Source organism: Austrofundulus limnaeus, unplaced genomic scaffold (genome assembly GCF_001266775.1).
Source record: "Austrofundulus limnaeus strain Quisiro unplaced genomic scaffold, Austrofundulus_limnaeus-1.0 Scaffold165, whole genome shotgun sequence".
Taxonomy (NCBI): Eukaryota; Metazoa; Chordata; class Actinopteri; order Cyprinodontiformes; family Rivulidae; genus Austrofundulus; species Austrofundulus limnaeus.
Window position 1 is genome coordinate 178,396 of NW_013952567.1, and position 17,985 is coordinate 196,380.

The 17,985-nt window shown below is 38.0% G+C and overlaps 1 protein-coding gene across 4 annotated transcripts in view; it reads left to right on the plus strand.

Moving 5' to 3' along the window:
* The window catches only part of arhgef1 (Rho guanine nucleotide exchange factor (GEF) 1), a 56,736-nt gene that overhangs the window by 26,044 nt on the left and 12,707 nt on the right, over positions 1-17,985 (plus strand). The window contains exons 2-18 of one of the 4 annotated variants that reach the window (XM_014017268.1): positions 1,964-2,050; positions 2,126-2,245; positions 4,305-4,415; positions 6,595-6,637; positions 6,814-6,919; positions 7,620-7,760; positions 9,463-9,492; positions 10,252-10,363; positions 10,495-10,558; positions 10,751-10,783; positions 11,169-11,357; positions 12,897-13,014; positions 13,986-13,997; positions 14,750-14,908; positions 16,513-16,694; positions 16,788-16,934; positions 17,735-17,817. In XM_014017268.1, the coding sequence (XP_013872722.1) occupies positions 2,000-2,050; positions 2,126-2,245; positions 4,305-4,415; positions 6,595-6,637; positions 6,814-6,919; positions 7,620-7,760; positions 9,463-9,492; positions 10,252-10,363; positions 10,495-10,558; positions 10,751-10,783; positions 11,169-11,357; positions 12,897-13,014; positions 13,986-13,997; positions 14,750-14,908; positions 16,513-16,694; positions 16,788-16,934; positions 17,735-17,817 (1,701 nt within the window). In that variant the 5' untranslated portion in view covers positions 1,964-1,999. The remainder of the gene's footprint in view (positions 1-1,963; positions 2,051-2,125; positions 2,246-4,304; positions 4,416-6,594; positions 6,638-6,813; positions 6,920-7,619; positions 7,761-9,462; positions 9,493-10,251; positions 10,364-10,494; positions 10,559-10,750; positions 10,784-11,168; positions 11,358-12,896; positions 13,015-13,985; positions 13,998-14,749; positions 14,909-16,512; positions 16,695-16,787; positions 16,935-17,734; positions 17,818-17,985) is intronic. The other 3 variants (XM_014017270.1, XM_014017269.1, XM_014017272.1) reach the window with 3 other exon arrangements.

A 17,985-nucleotide genomic window follows, 5' to 3' on the forward strand; every position in this document is an offset into this window, starting at 1 on the left:
TTTCCATGTAGTTGCTCCAGTTGACCACTAGATGTCTGTCTTCATCAGCATAACATCTTTAAATCATTTCTGCATCTCAAACCCCGTAGGCCGATTGCTTTGACCAATTATGTCAAGTATTGAGCTCCAGCGTTTAAACTTTATTTTTTAATAAAAGGAGCTCCGATTGTAAAGTAAAATAAATCAATGCATACAACATTTTAGTATGGATTACAAACGTTAACTGTTTTTACTGGGACAGGGAGTTCTAAACATTGCCTTTCTGCTACGTAAGCAGATGCAAAGCATTGTGGGAAATCAGAACCGTGACCGAAAGCAACAGTCAGCAAGGACGTATACCTTCTCAATAAGTGTGTTTATCTGGGAGGGGTGCTGTTCGATAGATCACGTGTGTTGTGATTCATTGACAGCCATACCTTCCGCTGTTCAACATAACAATGTCTGGTAGATAATTAGTTATTAGTGATACTGCATTTTATTTTTAGAAAGCACAAATCCGCTTATGAATTATAAAAATTAGTAAGGCCGCTAAAGCGCAAACAAAATATTTAGGTCCGCAATTATCGGATTTGTGCTTTAGCGGGCTTGTGCCCACCACTGGTTGAATAGTTAAAGTTGACTGTCTTATAAACCTATACTATTAAATCATCTTGTATTATAAACATATTTGCAATATGTTGTGAAACTCTAAGGTTTTTTCTGTCTTTTACTTTTGTGTTGATCGATTTCCAATAAAAAAAACAGTATTATATGTAGGAGTTGGGTAGAAAAAAGAAAGAGTAGTAGGTTTTTATTCAAACAGTTGCATTAAAAAATAACCATAAGAGACAGCATTATTTATTGTGATTTTTTTAATTTGAAAAAAAAAAAGTGATATAATAGCTGGTCAATAAGGCCAGTGATTTCTGTTTTCTATTTGTGTTTTATTCACAAACGTTCTTTGATTTTAAAAAAGAGAAGCATCACATCAGAAAAGTCCCTTTTAGTTTCCAGTTTTTTATAGCTCCAGTAAAGCTGCTGCTGGTGGAGTTTATCATGTGTTCAGTCCTGCTCKGCACAAGGACTGAAGTTTTAGTTTTCATACAAATAAAGCCTTTTATAGATCAAAATTATTCTGAATAGTTCAAAGATCTATACTTACATCCTGATGCCACTCCTTCCATGTTTTTTGCTTTCCTGCAGGTATTACTGGAATTGTTTGGTCCCCTCTTCTCTTAATAAAGTTCTACTTTACCGTCTCACACACTGTCCAGTGTTCTCAGGCAGCCCTGCACAGTGCAGCTGTTTGATGTGTTTTTCTGTGAATTTGGGTGTTCCCTGGTGGCAGCTCTGGGTCTGTGGCCTTCAGAGGACTCAATTCAAGAGCTGTGTGTTGTTTGTGTGTTTTGGGGAAGAGGAAGCCACGCTGGGTGCAAAGGGTGGAGGTAATGTTGTACTATGTTCTCAGGCTTTTTTTAAACTCCTTTTTTATACTCGTCAAAGGCAAGTATTGTTTTATAATATTTAAATTTAATTGTAAGGTAAGATGGGTTTTATTTTTMAATTTTAAAGGTTTGTGTCATGGTATCCGGAAGAAGCCGTAGACTGGGTCTAACCTCAGCTTCAAAAGAAAGTATTCACTCAAATTCAGCACCAAAACTATATGTATGTCAATTTTCAGTGGTTTTGTAACACACATGCTGGAGTTTATCTTTTGAAATCACTAATTGATTTCTCTGTTTGTAAAATAGATAAACTCTTACATTTCTCCTTTTCTCCACTTATAAGTGAGAAACTGCTTAAAATGTCTTTATATTTGTTTGGATTAGAATGTAGGAAAATGACCTTTTTTCTGTGTCGGCACTATATTGTCTGCCTCTGTGGGGTCTCTGTAGGCTACAAAGATTGCTGCCAGTTCAAAGTAAAGAACATTGTCATAACAGATTGTCTTCTCCCCACCCCCCTTTCTTTGTCTTTTTTTTAGCAGGTTGTGTTTGGAGCTCAGTGCTCTGACTCAGCCATGAGCATCATCGGGGCTGAAGATGAGGATTTTGAGAGTGATATAAATGATGTGAGTGAAGAAAAGACTTTTGTTTTTTTATCTATAATTGTTACCAACTTTAATTTTTTTTCTTTCTTTTAACAGTCACGGGTGACTGAAAATCAGTCTAAGCTCTTCAACAACATCGAGGAGCTGAAGGGTCATCCAACTCACCTGCTGGTCTTTTTGCAACATGTCATTCTTCAGTTTGATCCTGCTCCCCTGGTGAGAATGACCATTTTTAAAATGCYGTGTTGTTGGCTTCTCTTACTAGGTGTCAACCCTCATTTTTTTTCTGTAGGGTGACCGCAACTTAAGCTACATTCATACTGAGATATATGTAATATATATATTGTGTTGACATTATATTTTAAGTTTGATTTCCATCAGACTCCAGTATGAACTCTACACGGTCCTGTTGTGACCTGCATACGTAGAAGATCACATGATGTCACATGCAACACAACTCGTTTGCAGAAGTAGCCTACRGATGCTACATGTTAGCATGTCAATTCTGAAGTTGTTCAATCAGAGCTGATGAAATAATTATCCKRCCTGCTTGTTTAGTTCAGTGTTTATATATGAACCCACCTCTGACGGATGCTCCGGTGCRGCATTTTATTTTTGGAACAAAGCAACGTGCTAACCGTAAAACTTTGATCGAGTAACTTTAGGATCTCCAACTTTAGCGTCATTATTATTGGATCGATCCGCTCACCCCCACCTCACAGATTTAAAAGTCAGACAAGCGTTCAGACTGCAGTTGCTTTAAAAACACATCAGATATGTATCAGACAGTACCACATACTGAAGAGGCCTGGGTCAGATTCTAAAAAAATCAGATTTGTCACGTTCATCACGTCAGGAAAAAATGTGATTTGGGTCACATGGGGCAAGAAAAATCAGGTTGCATTTTCCTGCAATGTGGACGTAGTCGTACGGCTAATATTTAGATACTATAAAATAATCAGATTTGTCACGTTCATCACGTCAGGAAAAAATGTGATTTGGGTCACATGGGGCAAAAAAAATCAGGTTGCATTTTCCTGCAATGTGGACGTAGTCGTACGGCTAATATTTAGATACTATAAAATAAAAAAGTTCAATAAAAGGATTCTTTGTTAGTCCTAATATTCAGACATGTCTGATTAATTTTAGTTTTTTCCTGTAGTAATTTCTATCTTTGGTTATGCATAGYGTGTCAGTTTGGTGGTTGGATCAGATTTTTGAAAAATGTCACAGCTTTTTATGATTGATTAGTTAGCTGCTTTTCTATACMTAATTTACATTGTATCTTCCCCATACTTCATTGACTCTGCTCATATCCTGTAAACTGTACAGCAGAAAAGTTATTATTTATAAAACAAAATAAAATGTGACTTATCTACAAAGTTTGAGTCGTCAGAATCTAAAGAAATAGAAAATAAAGATTTCACAGCAGCCACTTTGAAACACTGMAAAAACTTTTCAGTTAAATGGAGATTTTCAGGTTGAATGCCAGAACTAAATGTAGGAAATTACTTTTAAATTTGTTTGATATATTATCATAAAGTTGTACAAACTTGTTAWGAGGTCATGAAATTATTCAGCGTGACTCAGTGTGGTTTATCAGTGTTTGTGTCCTTGGCAGTTCCCAAATAAAGCATACCTGTCTTTTCCCCTTTCCTCTGCATGCAGACACTGTGACCTTTTCAGGTATTTTTGCACATTTTCCAGTCATTCCTCCCCCCATACCTCAGCATTTATYACACCAGTAGTGTAGCATTTTGTAAGATCTAATTGTGCACAGATTTTAAACATTCATWTGTGTTATTCCTCTTTGTATTTGTAGGTTTCTCTTTTAGTGTGTACCCAGTATCTCTAATACTTTTTTAGTGATTTTTTTTAATTTTATTTTCAGGACTAAAAATGAGCACAAACTAAAAGAATGATCAAAATTAGTTTTGGCAATATCCTGACTGAACTAGATTGAAATGTTTTATGTGCAAGTGTATCCAAACTGCCTTTAGAAGTGATGTCAGATTTAAGTGCAGTTTATTAGGTTATGTGAATGAGAATGTGCACAATAACAATATTTTTAGTAGAGAGAAGGTAAGTTGTGCCAGATTTAGCTGATGGTTGTTTTTTTTTCTTGTCCATAGTTCCAGGCAGGTGACGTAGTTTTCCTGCAGGTGCAATGATTACTGCGCACAGAAACTTTAGCAAAGCGTTACCAGAAGGAATGTGAAAGTAAGAATGAAATAAATAAAAAAACTGAACTCATGCTTTCTGTTTCCCATCTCAGCTGTGTTACCTTCATGCTGACCTCATCAAGAACCTCAGTGCGAACCTCAGTGCGAAAGAGACTAAAAAACTGTTTGTGGATTTCCACAGCAACTTCTTGGACAAGGGTGCTGTAAGTAGAACATCACTGTATTTTTTATACAATATATATATAATGTCCATTAAAATGAATTTTTAATGGAAAACCYGCAAAGGTTAAACTAAAAAACTGCTGTTTTTCAAAACAAAACATACATTAAATTGATCATAATATGTTCAAACGGAAAATGTGTTGCAGCTCCTGGAAGATGTTTTCATTCTTATTGTGCTGTAATTGATGCACAGATCTTCATGATATATTTGGTGCATTTAAAWTCTAATTGATTAGAATGTGAAAAAGGCTTTTTGATAACATCAAATTTGCCTTCTGGGATTAATATTAATTGGATGTTTATTAGTTGTTTAGTTCTCATTGCACAGTGGAGTTGAGTATTAATGTGAGGTGTCACTTAAATGTTAAWCTGAAGGCCTAAATCAAAGCTTCAGGTCCAGATTAAGAGCAGAACTGTTGAAGCTCTGCTTTGGTCTCTCACACAGTCCAAACAGAATCTGGTCAGTGTCACATCGGTGTGTGTGTGTGTGTGTGTTGACGTGCAACAAGCTCATAATGTGAAATAAGCTGAGTTACAGCAGCATTGTCGTATACCGCCCGTATGTTTGACTTTGTAAGTACTGTACTTCCGTTGCAGTTGTTATGGTGTCAGGCCCGGTTAAACAGGTAAAGTATGATAAGGGATCTGGAAAATGTTGTTCCAAGGAAATGAAAAATAAATATATGTAAGCGTTGGGWGGTATAAAATGAGCTATAGAAAAGCAATCAGAGTTGCAGTGAGTGCAAACAGAGCACAGCGTAGCTCTGCAAATTAGCTGGTCCAGACTGTGTGTGAAGGGTACTGTACCAGTGGTAATCACAGTTTGTGGATCAGCTCAAAGTGCACAACACATTGCATAATGTCTGACTAGAAGGAGATCATAATATGTTCTCCTTTTGTACTTTTTTGAACCATAATTTAATAAAAAATGCTCTTTCTTACAAACTTCAATAATGCTTAAGATCATTTGCTGCATGTTTTAGTCAAATGAAACAAAGATTTGATTGTTTTTCTTCAAATGGAGTCCAATAAATCTGATGTGAACATGGACAGAGCCTCAATAGTGATTACATTCTCAACTGTGCAGCTTGGAGGTGGTTTTGTTAACACTTGGATAAAAATAAATATATTTTGGGGATATTACTTTTATAAAAAACAAAGTAAAAAAACAAAAAGCTAACTAACAAGACTATTTTCAAAACACTTAAGAGTATGAATATTTTAGCATAACTAAACTTTACAGAGCATCATCAAAATCACATACCTAAATAAAACATTAGAAATTATGATGCAGGTAAAATAAGTGTACATAAAAACAGAAAACACATTGAATTWAAGTTGTATGGATTTTGCTGCTTTGACAATTTACTTTTGGGCTTCCATTTTTTTAATATAATAATCTTGTTAACTTTGCATCACTTAAAACTCTGACCTATTTAAAAGTAATGCACGTACTTAAAAACCTGTTGTTGTGTGCTGTAAACTGCTCAGCTGTCATCCCTAAACGGCTCTGATAAGACAGGAGAACACAATGTGAACATGGCTTCTTTGTGTTTGCTGCGTCCCAGCTCTGTTTTCTTTGTTCCCAATCAGAKCAGCTCCCCTCAGCCTCTGCATGTTTTCTTACATCCCTCCTCCCTGCACACCTGGCCTCTGTCRCTCCTGTTGCACCTCCTCATCAGACTTCCTTTGTTCAGCACTTCCATGTKTCAGCTGATCTGGTTTTGTCCTGCACTCCTTCTCTCTCTGTCTGCCTTTAAACCCAACAACTTCCTGTCAGGACCGTGAGATAATCCCCACAGGAGGAATCATCCATCCATCTGCCTCGCTTAAAAAAAAACAGTCCAAAAAAATAAATAAATTCCTTGTGACGTTCACTGACTTTAAATTAGCCTGTGTGGCTATTTTCATGTCAGTGACAAATTTGTACTGCTCTTCTGCTACCTGGTGCTTGATTTTTAGTCCATTKTTATTTCTAGTGTTAAAATGACCCCCTGTGGAGAGAAAAAGTCACTGCACCAGATTTTTTATTTATTTATTTTTTCACATTGAAGATTAAACTTTATACATGTGGGCATAATATATGAATGAAGTGTATCTTATTTCTTGGAATCGTGTGTAAAATGAAATACTTTTTTGTACCTGTATGATTTGTTTCAGATTCTCAGAGTGACAGTGCCACCCACTGTATCTTATGAGCTGGGTAAGTTATTTTCCAGTATTTTTGTGTCTGTTTGCTTTGTTTGTTTTACAATTGATACAAACTTAAAATCATGCAAATGTGCTTTATTTTCATATGATTATTTTTGGAGCTCATTTTTACACTTCTGTTTTTTTTTTTTGTTTGTTTGTTTTGTTTTGTTTTCTCCTTTTATAAAGACCGGATCCGCCCAGATTTGCTCTCAGATGAAACCCAAAGACGTTACGCTCAGGAGATTCAGAATCAGCAGTGTTCTGAAATATCTAAACAGCTGGAGGATTTCAGGTAGAAAGCTTCCCTCTCAGCTGCATGGCTTCTTTATTTCTGGGTGACGCTGGGCTGCGGTTATCAGCTCTTTTTGGGACTTTTTACACCACATTTTTATYTATATAATTATGTCTTGATAGGAAAAACGTGCATTTTCTTAATTTGGCTGTTGTAGTCTGCTCTACAACATGATTAGTTCAGTTTCTTGCTGCASTGTTGGCTGGTAAACATGAATATATTTAATTTTCTTTTACATATGAATAATGCTGATACCTGTTAAAYAGTCTTCATGAAAACTATGGTTAGTAAACAAATTAAACTTATTCTAAGTACAATGCATGTATCAAAATTTACAAAAAGTATTTTAATTTTTAATTTTCATTCACAAGTACCAGGGGTGCCACTAAGGAGGGAAGCAATAGCCACCCCCAAAACAAAAAAATTGCCCCCACTACTATTGTCCCACTTTGTGCAGACTGTTTTATCCTCCTGAGTTCTAAGCTTTTATTGTGCATTTTTAATTTCCCCTGGTTAGTTAGGATTTGTACAACATCATAAACATTAAAACAAACGTTGTTTTTGAGCAAATAGAAGTTAAAATACAATATTTCACTTTAGGTGATTCCTCACAGTCAGACTGACACGTTGTTTAAATTATATTCTTTTTGTTTTACCTTTGARAAACTTTTTGTCCAACACCCTGCTTTGTGTTAATCAGGCAAAAGCGGATGATGGGTATGACCCTCAGTGAGAATGAGCTGATTGATGTCGAGAGCCACTATCCCACCGACCGCATCCCGATGGAGATGAAAGAAAAATCTACAGCTGAGAACCTGCTGGAGAAGATGACTGAAACACAGTAAGTGGCTTTCTCTTGTTTTCAAGAGTTATTTAGGGCATAAAGCCTTCTCATTCATCTTTTTTTAATTATCTGCAGAGACGTACAGTTTGAGCTCATCTTGCAYTTGGTTTGGCTGTGAGGCTTTACTTGAATACAAAATATTAGTGTTGTTAAGCTTAATAATGACTCATTTTAGAAATAATCCTATGTGAGTGAAACTTTACCCATCTACAAGCTAGTAACGCCTGTTTTTCTGGTTGTTGTTTTGCTTTTTCATTATGTAACTAACCACGTTGTCTCTGAAGTAAATTTCTCACAACGTCTGCTGTGTTCATAGCAACTTTGACGCAGAGCACAAGCAACAGATAAAGTAGGAAATGTGCGCTGGTGAGCTGAAAAAACAAACYGAGGAGCACAAAGCACCGTAAGAAGGAAGTAAAGATGGAGGCAGCAATGCCACGTTGGCAGGAAGACTTTCCGCTGGCTTTTTGCCAGCTTTTTTTGGGGAGGGTTAGGGGTGGAGGGTGTAAAACTCTGGAAGAGATGAGAAGCAAAAGGGCCAGAGGGTTATCAACGCTGGATAGTTTTGGTTTTAAATTCAGTGAAAGAAAGAAATAAAAGCTCAAGATCCATGGGAAAGTTAATCTATCTTTGACCCCACATGTCACTACACTGTGTTATCCTCTACGAGAAACAAATCTGACAGAAAGGGAAAAGAGGCCAAGGAGAGGGCAGAAGACTGTCTAGCTTCATTTTGTCAGGTGAAGGCAAAAAAAGTGGAAATGCAGGGACGTGCAATGTGTGCTATCCACTGTCATCATGTGGAAACATCAACAATGATGATGGAGAGGACATGATAAGGCTGATAAATCTTAATCAAAGACATTAAATTCAGCATCAGACTCCCTCAGATGCTGTCACACAGTTGGATGTCTGTCTTTGCACAAATGTTTCATTCAGCCTCATTCTATTCATTCCTGCAGACAATCATCTCTCTATTCCCCAAGCTTTTAAAAATCTCCTCCCGCACCTCTCGCTTGACCACAGCACAGTGACCTCGCCTCCATCCGTCGCTCATTGGTCTCTGTGCTGATGCAAACGAGGTGGTCGGGCCGTTTGATTGGATAATTCGGGGAAATCCCAGGGAAAGCCCTCCCCATCCTACATGTTCATCTCAAAACACGAGGATCAGATTTCCACGGTCTTGCCCGCATGTTGCATCAGACAAAAACATGGTTAAATAGATGTTTCCGCTGTGCTGGAGCATTTCTGATTCTGGATCCCTTTTGCWGACGTTTTTACAGAAGAGCCGACCCACAGCAGATAGTGTTAGGCACTTTGGAGAACGTAGATTGTTTTATTTTCATATCTGTAAGTGTTCAGGTTGAGTCTTAAATTTATTATAGCAAGCATAAGTGGAAAAACTTGATGCTTTTGATTTCAGCTTTTTGATTTTTCTTTTTTTTTTTCATCTTTTTGTGGAAGTTTTAGAATATGCTAAAAAGCTTCAGCTCTGAACACAACACAATAGTCAGCTTTGAGTTGAATCAAGAAAAGCGTAGTCACTTTAGATTCCACCGACCCAAAACAGAGACAGTAATCAGTCGAAAAAGTGAAAGAAAAAATGGTACTTAAAAGGAAGAGGTAAGCTTGACACTGCACTGTGGGTAAACMGTGCTTTGTGTTCTCCTGACACCTGTTTCTCTTCTTTTTCTCTCAGGCTTCAGCTCGTCTCGGACGAAGAAAAATGGTGAGTTCCAAATTTGGGCACAGCGTACCTATTTTTGTGTTTGTGCACATTGGGTGGATTTAATCTCTGCATGTGTGGCCTGGGTGCGGTCTGCAAGACATTTGCATACTGATTAAAGACAAAAGCACCTAAAAAATATTAATTTCTTCTAAAATAACCAAACATAATACGTGTTTTTTTGTATGTTCTGACTTTTTTTGAAGTGATGCTTAATCTAATTGAGATTAAATAATTKTCTTCATAGGAAAGAACTGATTAAACCCAGATGTGTATATCTTTTGGGCACTTTGATCAGACTTTTAAGTTGTTAGTTATTGAAATCTAGATAMAACCTTTAAACTGTGTGGTGGTTTTTAATGTGAGGAATATTTTCTAACCAATTAAACTCCTGTTTTGTCTTCTTTCCACCTTTTTTATCTCCTCCTTCTCTTCCTCCTCTGGATAATAACTGCCCCCTCCTCCACCACCCACCCCTCCTCTTTACTGCATGACTGTATCAACTGTACCCCTTTTTTTATTTACATTAGGCCCTTTTCTCCTGAGACTGAGCAAACAAACCTTATTGTACATCAAAAAGCCACTTCAATGCAGCTTTTATGTGAAATATGAATTAAGCAGATAATTCAGGTTTCCCAAACTTGACTGAGCTTTTAAACAATTTTCAAGTTTTAAGTGAAAATTATGCAAATCTGTGCAAATGTTGTCATACACCCAGATCAAGTTTTAACGTTTCACCTGTATATTACATTTTTCCCCTAGCCAATCCATCTTTTCTGCGGTGTCTGTCTACATGAAGCACCTGGGGATTAAATCCAAGTGTATTGATAATAAAAAGTCCAAGCGAGCTTTTTTTGGCTTTCCGCTGGGGAAGGTAAATCACTGTCATTGACGCAGGACATCATCTCTTTCCTGTTAGATAACCTAAATTGAGCAATGTTTTATTTAATTTTTGCAAACCTTAGATCGGATTTTGACTGTACTTCAAATGTGTTGTTGTTCCAGGGTACAAAGGACAGCACTAGGATCAGGCCTGTACCCTTCTATAAACAGAGGAAACCACAAACCCGTATGAATATGCTCTTTTCTTTGTATCATTATTGTTACCGTTATTAATAACTTTCAATTATCTGCAACTTGTAGAAATACAAATCTTTGAAGATGTTACAAATATAGAGACCGTTTCTGGTCATTTTGACATATTAATGTTGATGAATGGTTTGCACATCAGAACGTGTCCTGCCTTTCTTTCCTGTTACAGCTGAACCTGGATCAAAAACGGAGCTTGGAGGAGGTATTCAGTGTCCATTCGTAGAATGATTACCTCCCTACTAATCAAACCAAATGCATGTTTGCATGTTTGATATCAAACTGGGAGAGGATGTGTGTGGGGCACCTTTCAATTTTTGTTTCACTTTGCTTTTAGTGGAGGATGTGTGGATAATTAGCTATAGTGTCCAAATAAAGCTCACCTAAAGCTTGTGGACGTTACCTTTTACTGAACTAACCCTCTCATCTACCGCAGAGGTCCCTGGTTGCACCGTGCTCACCTAAATTATTTTTCTGACTTCRCACTGTGTCCTGACTGATGTGCTTTTGGGTTGTTGTTTCTCCTTAATCTGCACTTACATTATTGGTATTTATTTTGCGTTTAAAAATGTCTCACTTCTCCTTTTCAGTGGAAAAGCTTCCTGTGGTTCGTAAACCCACTTTGCCAGGCAGAGGCTCCACGTCGGAAAATCCAGTCCCTACCCCCAGAGTGCCTGTCAGCACCGCGGGTCCGACTTCAGTGCCCGACACAGAGAATCCTGAGGGGTCAGGCAATAAAAATAGTGCCCCCACTAACCCGGAGTCCCTTCAGACTGATGGTAAAACTGTACATTGACACTGATTAAATAAAACAATATAAAGTTAGCAACTATTACGTTAAATACAAATGGAATCGTGAAGCTAAATATCTGTATAAAGAAGGCAGATTGGGAAGGAGGTTGTGTAACAAGTTGGTGAAAACCCAGGAACCCACAATCTGCCTGTTCTCTCTAAATAGCATGAAAAAGAATGATTTCATAGGGTGTTGGTCCAGTGGTTTRTATTCACATTTGCAWTGCAAGTGGACTATAATTAATAAACAAAGCCACATGACGTTCATTGGTCCCACTGGACAGAAATGAYGGGGGTGGTACAGAGAACAGGCCTGGAAAGAAAGAAAGTTTTTATCTATTTATTCATTTCGGTTTTTTTTTTTAGAAAGTTGGAGGTCCTGCATGCTGCATGTGTTATGTCTGTTATGTGTGCATGTGCCCAGATATCGAAGAGGCACAGTGTCTCCTTGTCGCTCCAAATCGGTCCATGTTTGTAGCGTCCATGTAGTTGTAGCATTAGCAACASTGAAGGGCTTATTTTTAYWATGTTGCTTAGCAATGGTGACTCGTGAAGTCTAAAAAGTATKTTTCCTGTAGTTGGTTTGGGTTGAGGCCGATCTGTATTCACACCAGAAGCAAACCGTACCAGAGTTAATTTAGAAACGAACCGAGACCACCTCAAAAYGTGGGTCTCCATCCAATTTTTTGGTCCGCACCAGTGTTCTCAKGAGTGTATTCACCACACCTGCATAAAAGGTCTGGACCAACGGGGGAAACAAACTCTGGTTTGTTTAAAGAGAACCAAATGTGTCAGGTGTGAATACATCCTTAAAGAGCGGGTATTATGCAAAATTGYCTTTTTTGAGCTTTATATCATGTTATGATGTCATTCCCTCATCAAAAACATACCCAGMGTGTTCATTCATGTTTGAGAAATCCTTGCATCTCCTGTGGTAGCCACGTGGAGCTGCCTAAACACTTGCTGGTACAAAGCTCCTCCCTGGAGCTCAGTCTGCAGCTGAACTCCTACCCCTCAGAGCACCCCTCCCCCAAAGCATTGTTTTGAAGACATGCTGAAGTGGGAGTGTCTGAAACGGGAGGAGGTTTGTAAAGAGACAGAGATCAATTTCAAGGCTTTGATGCAAAGTCAAAATTATTTTTGATATTGACATCTTTTTCATAACAACTGAAGGTAATGTAGTAACACAATTTAGGTAAAGAATTGAACTKTGTGCCTGGGAAATACATAACACCCACCTTAAAACCTGGAGTGGAGATGCAGGAGCATGTGCCATAGAAATAGAAATGATTGGACGATATACAAAAAAATGCAATAATTTCACAGGGGTGAAATAGTCGTTGATATAGTTGACCTCTTGTGCAAAGTATTAATTTTTGGTTCTCTTTCAAATTCAAACACAAACATTGTTCTGTTGCTGTTTTATTACCTTTCAAAATGATTTGTCTGCCTTTCTCTTGTAAAAATGTTAACTACAACGCTTTATAGTTTGTATATATAGATGTTTTTGTTTCCGAATCTTACAGGTTCAGAACCTCAGGCTGTGCCCGACAGTGGCAGTGTGTCCCCTGGGGGTGAGCCTATCATTGTGGAGCCCACCTCACCAAATGAAACCCATTCAGTGGAGTCCTTGGATACAGACAGGTAAAAACGCTGGAGTTGGTGATGAAAAGAGCATCCTTTGGGGAGTGCAAACCTTGGTATAATGGGTCACTAAGGATTAAGGATCAGATTATAATGCGTGACCACGGGAAATCTGGGGGGAAGCAAAATGTGCCTGAACTGCGCAGGTTGAGGGAGCGTGGTAAAACTCCCCCAGCCSTCTGTCCCTGCTGTGTGCTAGCTTTTGTTCCGCCTCCCGTCGCTCGCTAGCTAACAGAGCCTGCAGTTGTTTTTTTTTTTTTTTTTGAGGAAGACCCTCACCAGGTGAACGTGGACTCGGCCCCTCTGCCTTCCCTCTCTCTTCTTACCTTCCTCATTTTTCTTCCTCGTACAGTAATAACACGTCCCCTTTCCATACCGTCACTCTGTCTCTTGTGTTTTTGTCCTGATTCTTCTCATTTTTACATCAGAGCTTTGTTGCAAATTTTGATATTTTATTTCCATTGCTTTTAGGTAAATTGTAGCAGAACACTGACATTTTCCTTCATACTGATGCCTTTGTTATAGTTCCAMATGTGAAGCTTCCTGTTAAGAAAGCAGGTTTGGCTGTTTTGCCAAATTGTGAACATTTTGCATAGTTATTTAAAAAAGCAAGTAATCTTCATGTCGTATTGGTCATTTTAGCAGCCAATAGCAAGCAACACATTTTAGTTCAGATAGACACAGCTCAGACCATTAGCTGCTCAATGTATGTGCTTGTCCAGGTGTGTGTGTCTGTGGCGGTCAGGGCCCGTCCTTCGTCTTGCTTGTCTTCCTCAGTTTGTGCGGTTACATGTTATGCCAGAAGCTTTAGCGCCGTGYCTGGCATGCAGCTCGGACGTTGGTCTAACAATAGCACAGTTAGGATCTCACTTTGGGGTGGTGCGCCTGCATGTTATGGTTGTCACTGTGGTTGACGACAGCTGTGTAAAGGGGAGTGTGTAACGGTGTGGTTGTGTCCCCTGTTTTTGCAGACGGAAGACAAGGTGGGTGTCTGCGCCCTGACAGAGTCACGGACTTGCTTCAGGCCTTATTCTGTTCACATACGATGCGAAGCAGAGAGCACAACACTCACATGCACACACACACACCTCACAGAGAGCCTTGTGTTCCTGTTATGATTCAACACAAACTGGCTAAGTATTTTAAAACTGGATTAGCTCAGTTGTGGAGAACGGTTGGTTAAGTATGAGCTGACGTTAATTATAGAGAAGTGAAGAATTGTTGAGACAAAAGACCTGTTGTTGCTTAACTGACTGTTATTGCAGTGTAGTGAGAAAAGTAGACGCAATGCATGGCTGCTTAACATACTCGTGTTGAGTGGCATCAAATGCTACCGTGTCYAAACATACTACATGTTTAACCAAAATATATCGTATGCATGTTATAGGTCATGCATACTTACTTTTCATTCAGTTTCTTATTATCTTTGTTGTATCTGTTAATCTGTAATTGACTTAACTCACCCATCATAATCTTTACCCTTATAATAATTTCAAATTTCATCCTTGTTGTTTGCATGTTTTTTTCTCTTTAATATCTCAATGTTTTTGCCTTTTTTACTGTCTTTTGGAATCTTCTGTCTACTCTCCTTCCTCTCTCTTTTTCTTCTTTATTTTTGTTGTTCCTGGTACCCCACCCCCCACCACCACCACTGCTTCTTTCTGTCCCTGTTTTCTGTCTTCCTCTTCTTCCTGCTCCCCCACCCCCCGTCCTCCTCCACCTCCCCTTCCTTCAGTAGGAAAGTGGCACGCAGCGAGAGCGCCCGCGTGGACCGCCAGTCGTCCCGGCGCCGCGGCTCTTCTCGGGGCAAACAGTCTCGCTCCCGAAGCGACGTGGACCTGCAGCCTCCAACTTGCACAACACCCGTCCCACTCTCCCCCCAGCACCTCCACCCGTAAGCTGGGCAAACTCTAATGGCTCTCTGGCTGGAGAAGTGCACAGCAGGGACAGACAGGATGTCATGTTCTTGCAGATGAAAAAGTGTTCATATTCAGAACTATTAGTYGAATGAGATTTAAGGTTGTTTTAAGTCATTTTTAGTTAAAGGCATTGCAATCGATTTTTACAATTTAAATTATTTTCTAAAAGCGTGTCTTCCCCTCTGAAACAAACAAGCAAAAAAAATGCCTTGAACTTTTGTTGATCACAACAGGAAGTGAGGAAACACACAAACAGAAGTCTCATTTCATTTGAGGCACTTCACCTTTCAAGGGAAGGATTGTTCAKTTAGATTTATACTCTGTAGTAAATATCAAAGAGCAGCCTGTAATTAAAGGGTTAAATATTGCCTAATTTAAAACATTACAACCACCGTCAGTTTCACACCAGATATTACAGAATCGCAAGTAGGCTAACAGAGGTCAGCTTCAGTCAAGCACTAATTTTAACTCATTAAGTGTTTCCCCTCGGCTCATTGCTTTAGCAACATTTGAACGTTGTTCCACATCCCCAACCAGTGTGTGCGTAACATCCGCACTTTCTTGTCGTGTTACAATGTCGGTGTCCAAATTCAGCTTCTCATTTAGCAGATTTTTTTTTCTTAGATATAAGCAAAGCAAGGAAAATATCTGTAGTGAAAAAATTCTTTGGATTCTTTTTTTTTTTATCATAGCCTGGCTGAGGTTTTTGATGACCGGGTGATTCTAAGTTAGAAGATTTCTGGGTTCTTGTAAAATGAATGAATGAATGAATGAATGAATGAATGAATGAATGAATGAATGAATGAATGAATGAATAAATAAATAAATAAATAAATAAATAAATAACTGGTTTTATATTGAAATGTGTGAGGTTATTGTAGAACAACTTTTAATTATTATGATGTTCTTTGTTTACATTTTGAAAGAAATGTATTGTTTTTTTTTCTATTTGGTTTTGTGTTGTGCTTTGTTGTTTTAAAGGAGACACATCATGCAAAATCCACATTTTTAGCCATTCAGTGCATTTTGTTGTGCATTTGGAGTCCCTAGGAGTGCAGAAAAGTTTAATTTAGTTTCTCCTTGTGCTGCAAAGATATCTTTATATTCTGTTTGGACAATAATTTTCAACCCATTCAGTTTTCYCGATTTTCTATGACGTTTTCTAAACTATTACATCACAGTATTTGCGACGGAACTCCTAAAGAAGACATGCACTTACCAACTACACGTGTCGTCTTCATTCTCCTTTCCTCCTCTCTGATCATGTAAGGCTGGATGGACAAGTCTTCCATTGTTGACATTTTTAACACACTTCAGAAGTAGGGTAAAAGAGGGGCTTTTGGAGTTACAGTAAGGAGGAATTAAGACCAAAGCATCTCAGTTCCACTTTATAGAGACCCCAACTGAATGATTTAAATGTGTAAAAGAAGGATTTAAAAGCTTGATATGTCTCCTTTTAAATAACAAAAATAATAGTAAAAAATATTCAGAAAGAACTTGTATTGTTTTTTAGTGCTGTCTGTTCAATGCATGTTTTTTTAAAGGTGATCTTTCTAAACTAATTCTTCTCCTCTGTTAGTTTTGATGGGACAGGTGATGGTCCCAACCATTYGCCCACCAGTCCCTCCCCACAGCTGGAGGAGATAGAGCCTCGCCTCCTAGAGTTTGAGCAGGATCCCCCCAACTGGAAGGAGCTGGCGCCTCCTGATGCTTTAAAGCACCTCAGCAACAAGGAGGTCAAGAGGCAGGAAGTCATAAATGGTGAGAAGGAGCAAGATGAAATAAAAAGAAATAGAAAGAAATGTAGGTCTTTAATTCTATGTTTGATAAATCTGTATCTTTTCTTCTTCCTAGAACTGTTTGCAACAGAACACGCTCATGTGAGAATGCTGAGTGTCCTTCAGATGGTGTTTGTCAAGCCGTTGGAGAGAGAGGCATTCATGGCCTCTTTAGAGCTCGATGCCATTTTTCCCAGCCTTGATGACATGCTGGAAGAGCACTGTGAGTGCTGCATTTGAACTATTTTATGTTTATCCTCAGACATGTGAATGAAACTTATTCAGTTACGGATATTGTGACAGTATGAATCACTAGTGATAACAACTGATAGCTAAATGGGCATCAAGCACAGAATTGCACTGCAAAAAATGTCCACCTAACCAAGTTTTAAAACCTTATATCCACCCAAAAAGTATTTTAGATCTTGTTTTGAAACTGATTTACTAAACAAGAACTGATTGTGTAAGAATAATAATCTTGTTTTCAGTATGTGTAAGATTATTTGTTTTGTTAGTCTGAAAATTTGACTCAAATTTACTCAGAAAATTTTGCCAGTGGAGTAAGAAAATTTTACTTGGTAAGATTCTTAAAATACTTGATTTGACTCATTTTTTTAATTTCAAGAATCTTACCAAGTCAAATTTTCTTACTCTATTAGCAGAAATTTTTGACTTAATTTGAGTCAAATTTTCAGACTAACAAAACAAATAATCTTACACATTCTGAAAACAAGATTATTATTCTTACACAATCAGTTCTTGTTTAGTAAATCAGTCTCAAAATAAGATCAAAAAGACTTTTTGGCTGGATATAAGATTTTAAAACTTGGTAAGATGGACCGTTTTTGCAGTGTGGAACATAAACTAATTTTTAATGATACTGTCAATATTTATGTGATTTACTTAGTATATGTTGTTTTTTATGTCGTCCCAATTTTTTTTTTTTGTTGTTTCACAGCTTGATAAAGTTGTACAATGTAAAATATACATTTAACAAATTTGAACTCTGCTTCTAAATTTCAGATAAGTTCTATGAAAACCTGAAGAAGCTGCGTATAGATGACAACTACATAGTTAAATCCATCAGCACCACATTGCTCAACAGAGTGAGTTGATCTTTTTTTTTTCCATCTAATTAAGTTCAGGATGTATTTAACTGATAATGTACTAACCAGGAGCAGCATCAGGGGTCTCAGTTATAAAGGATTGCGTGGAAACCATACCAAAAGCGTACACGTTTCTGCGCATCTTTCCTTTATAAATCACAGCTGCAC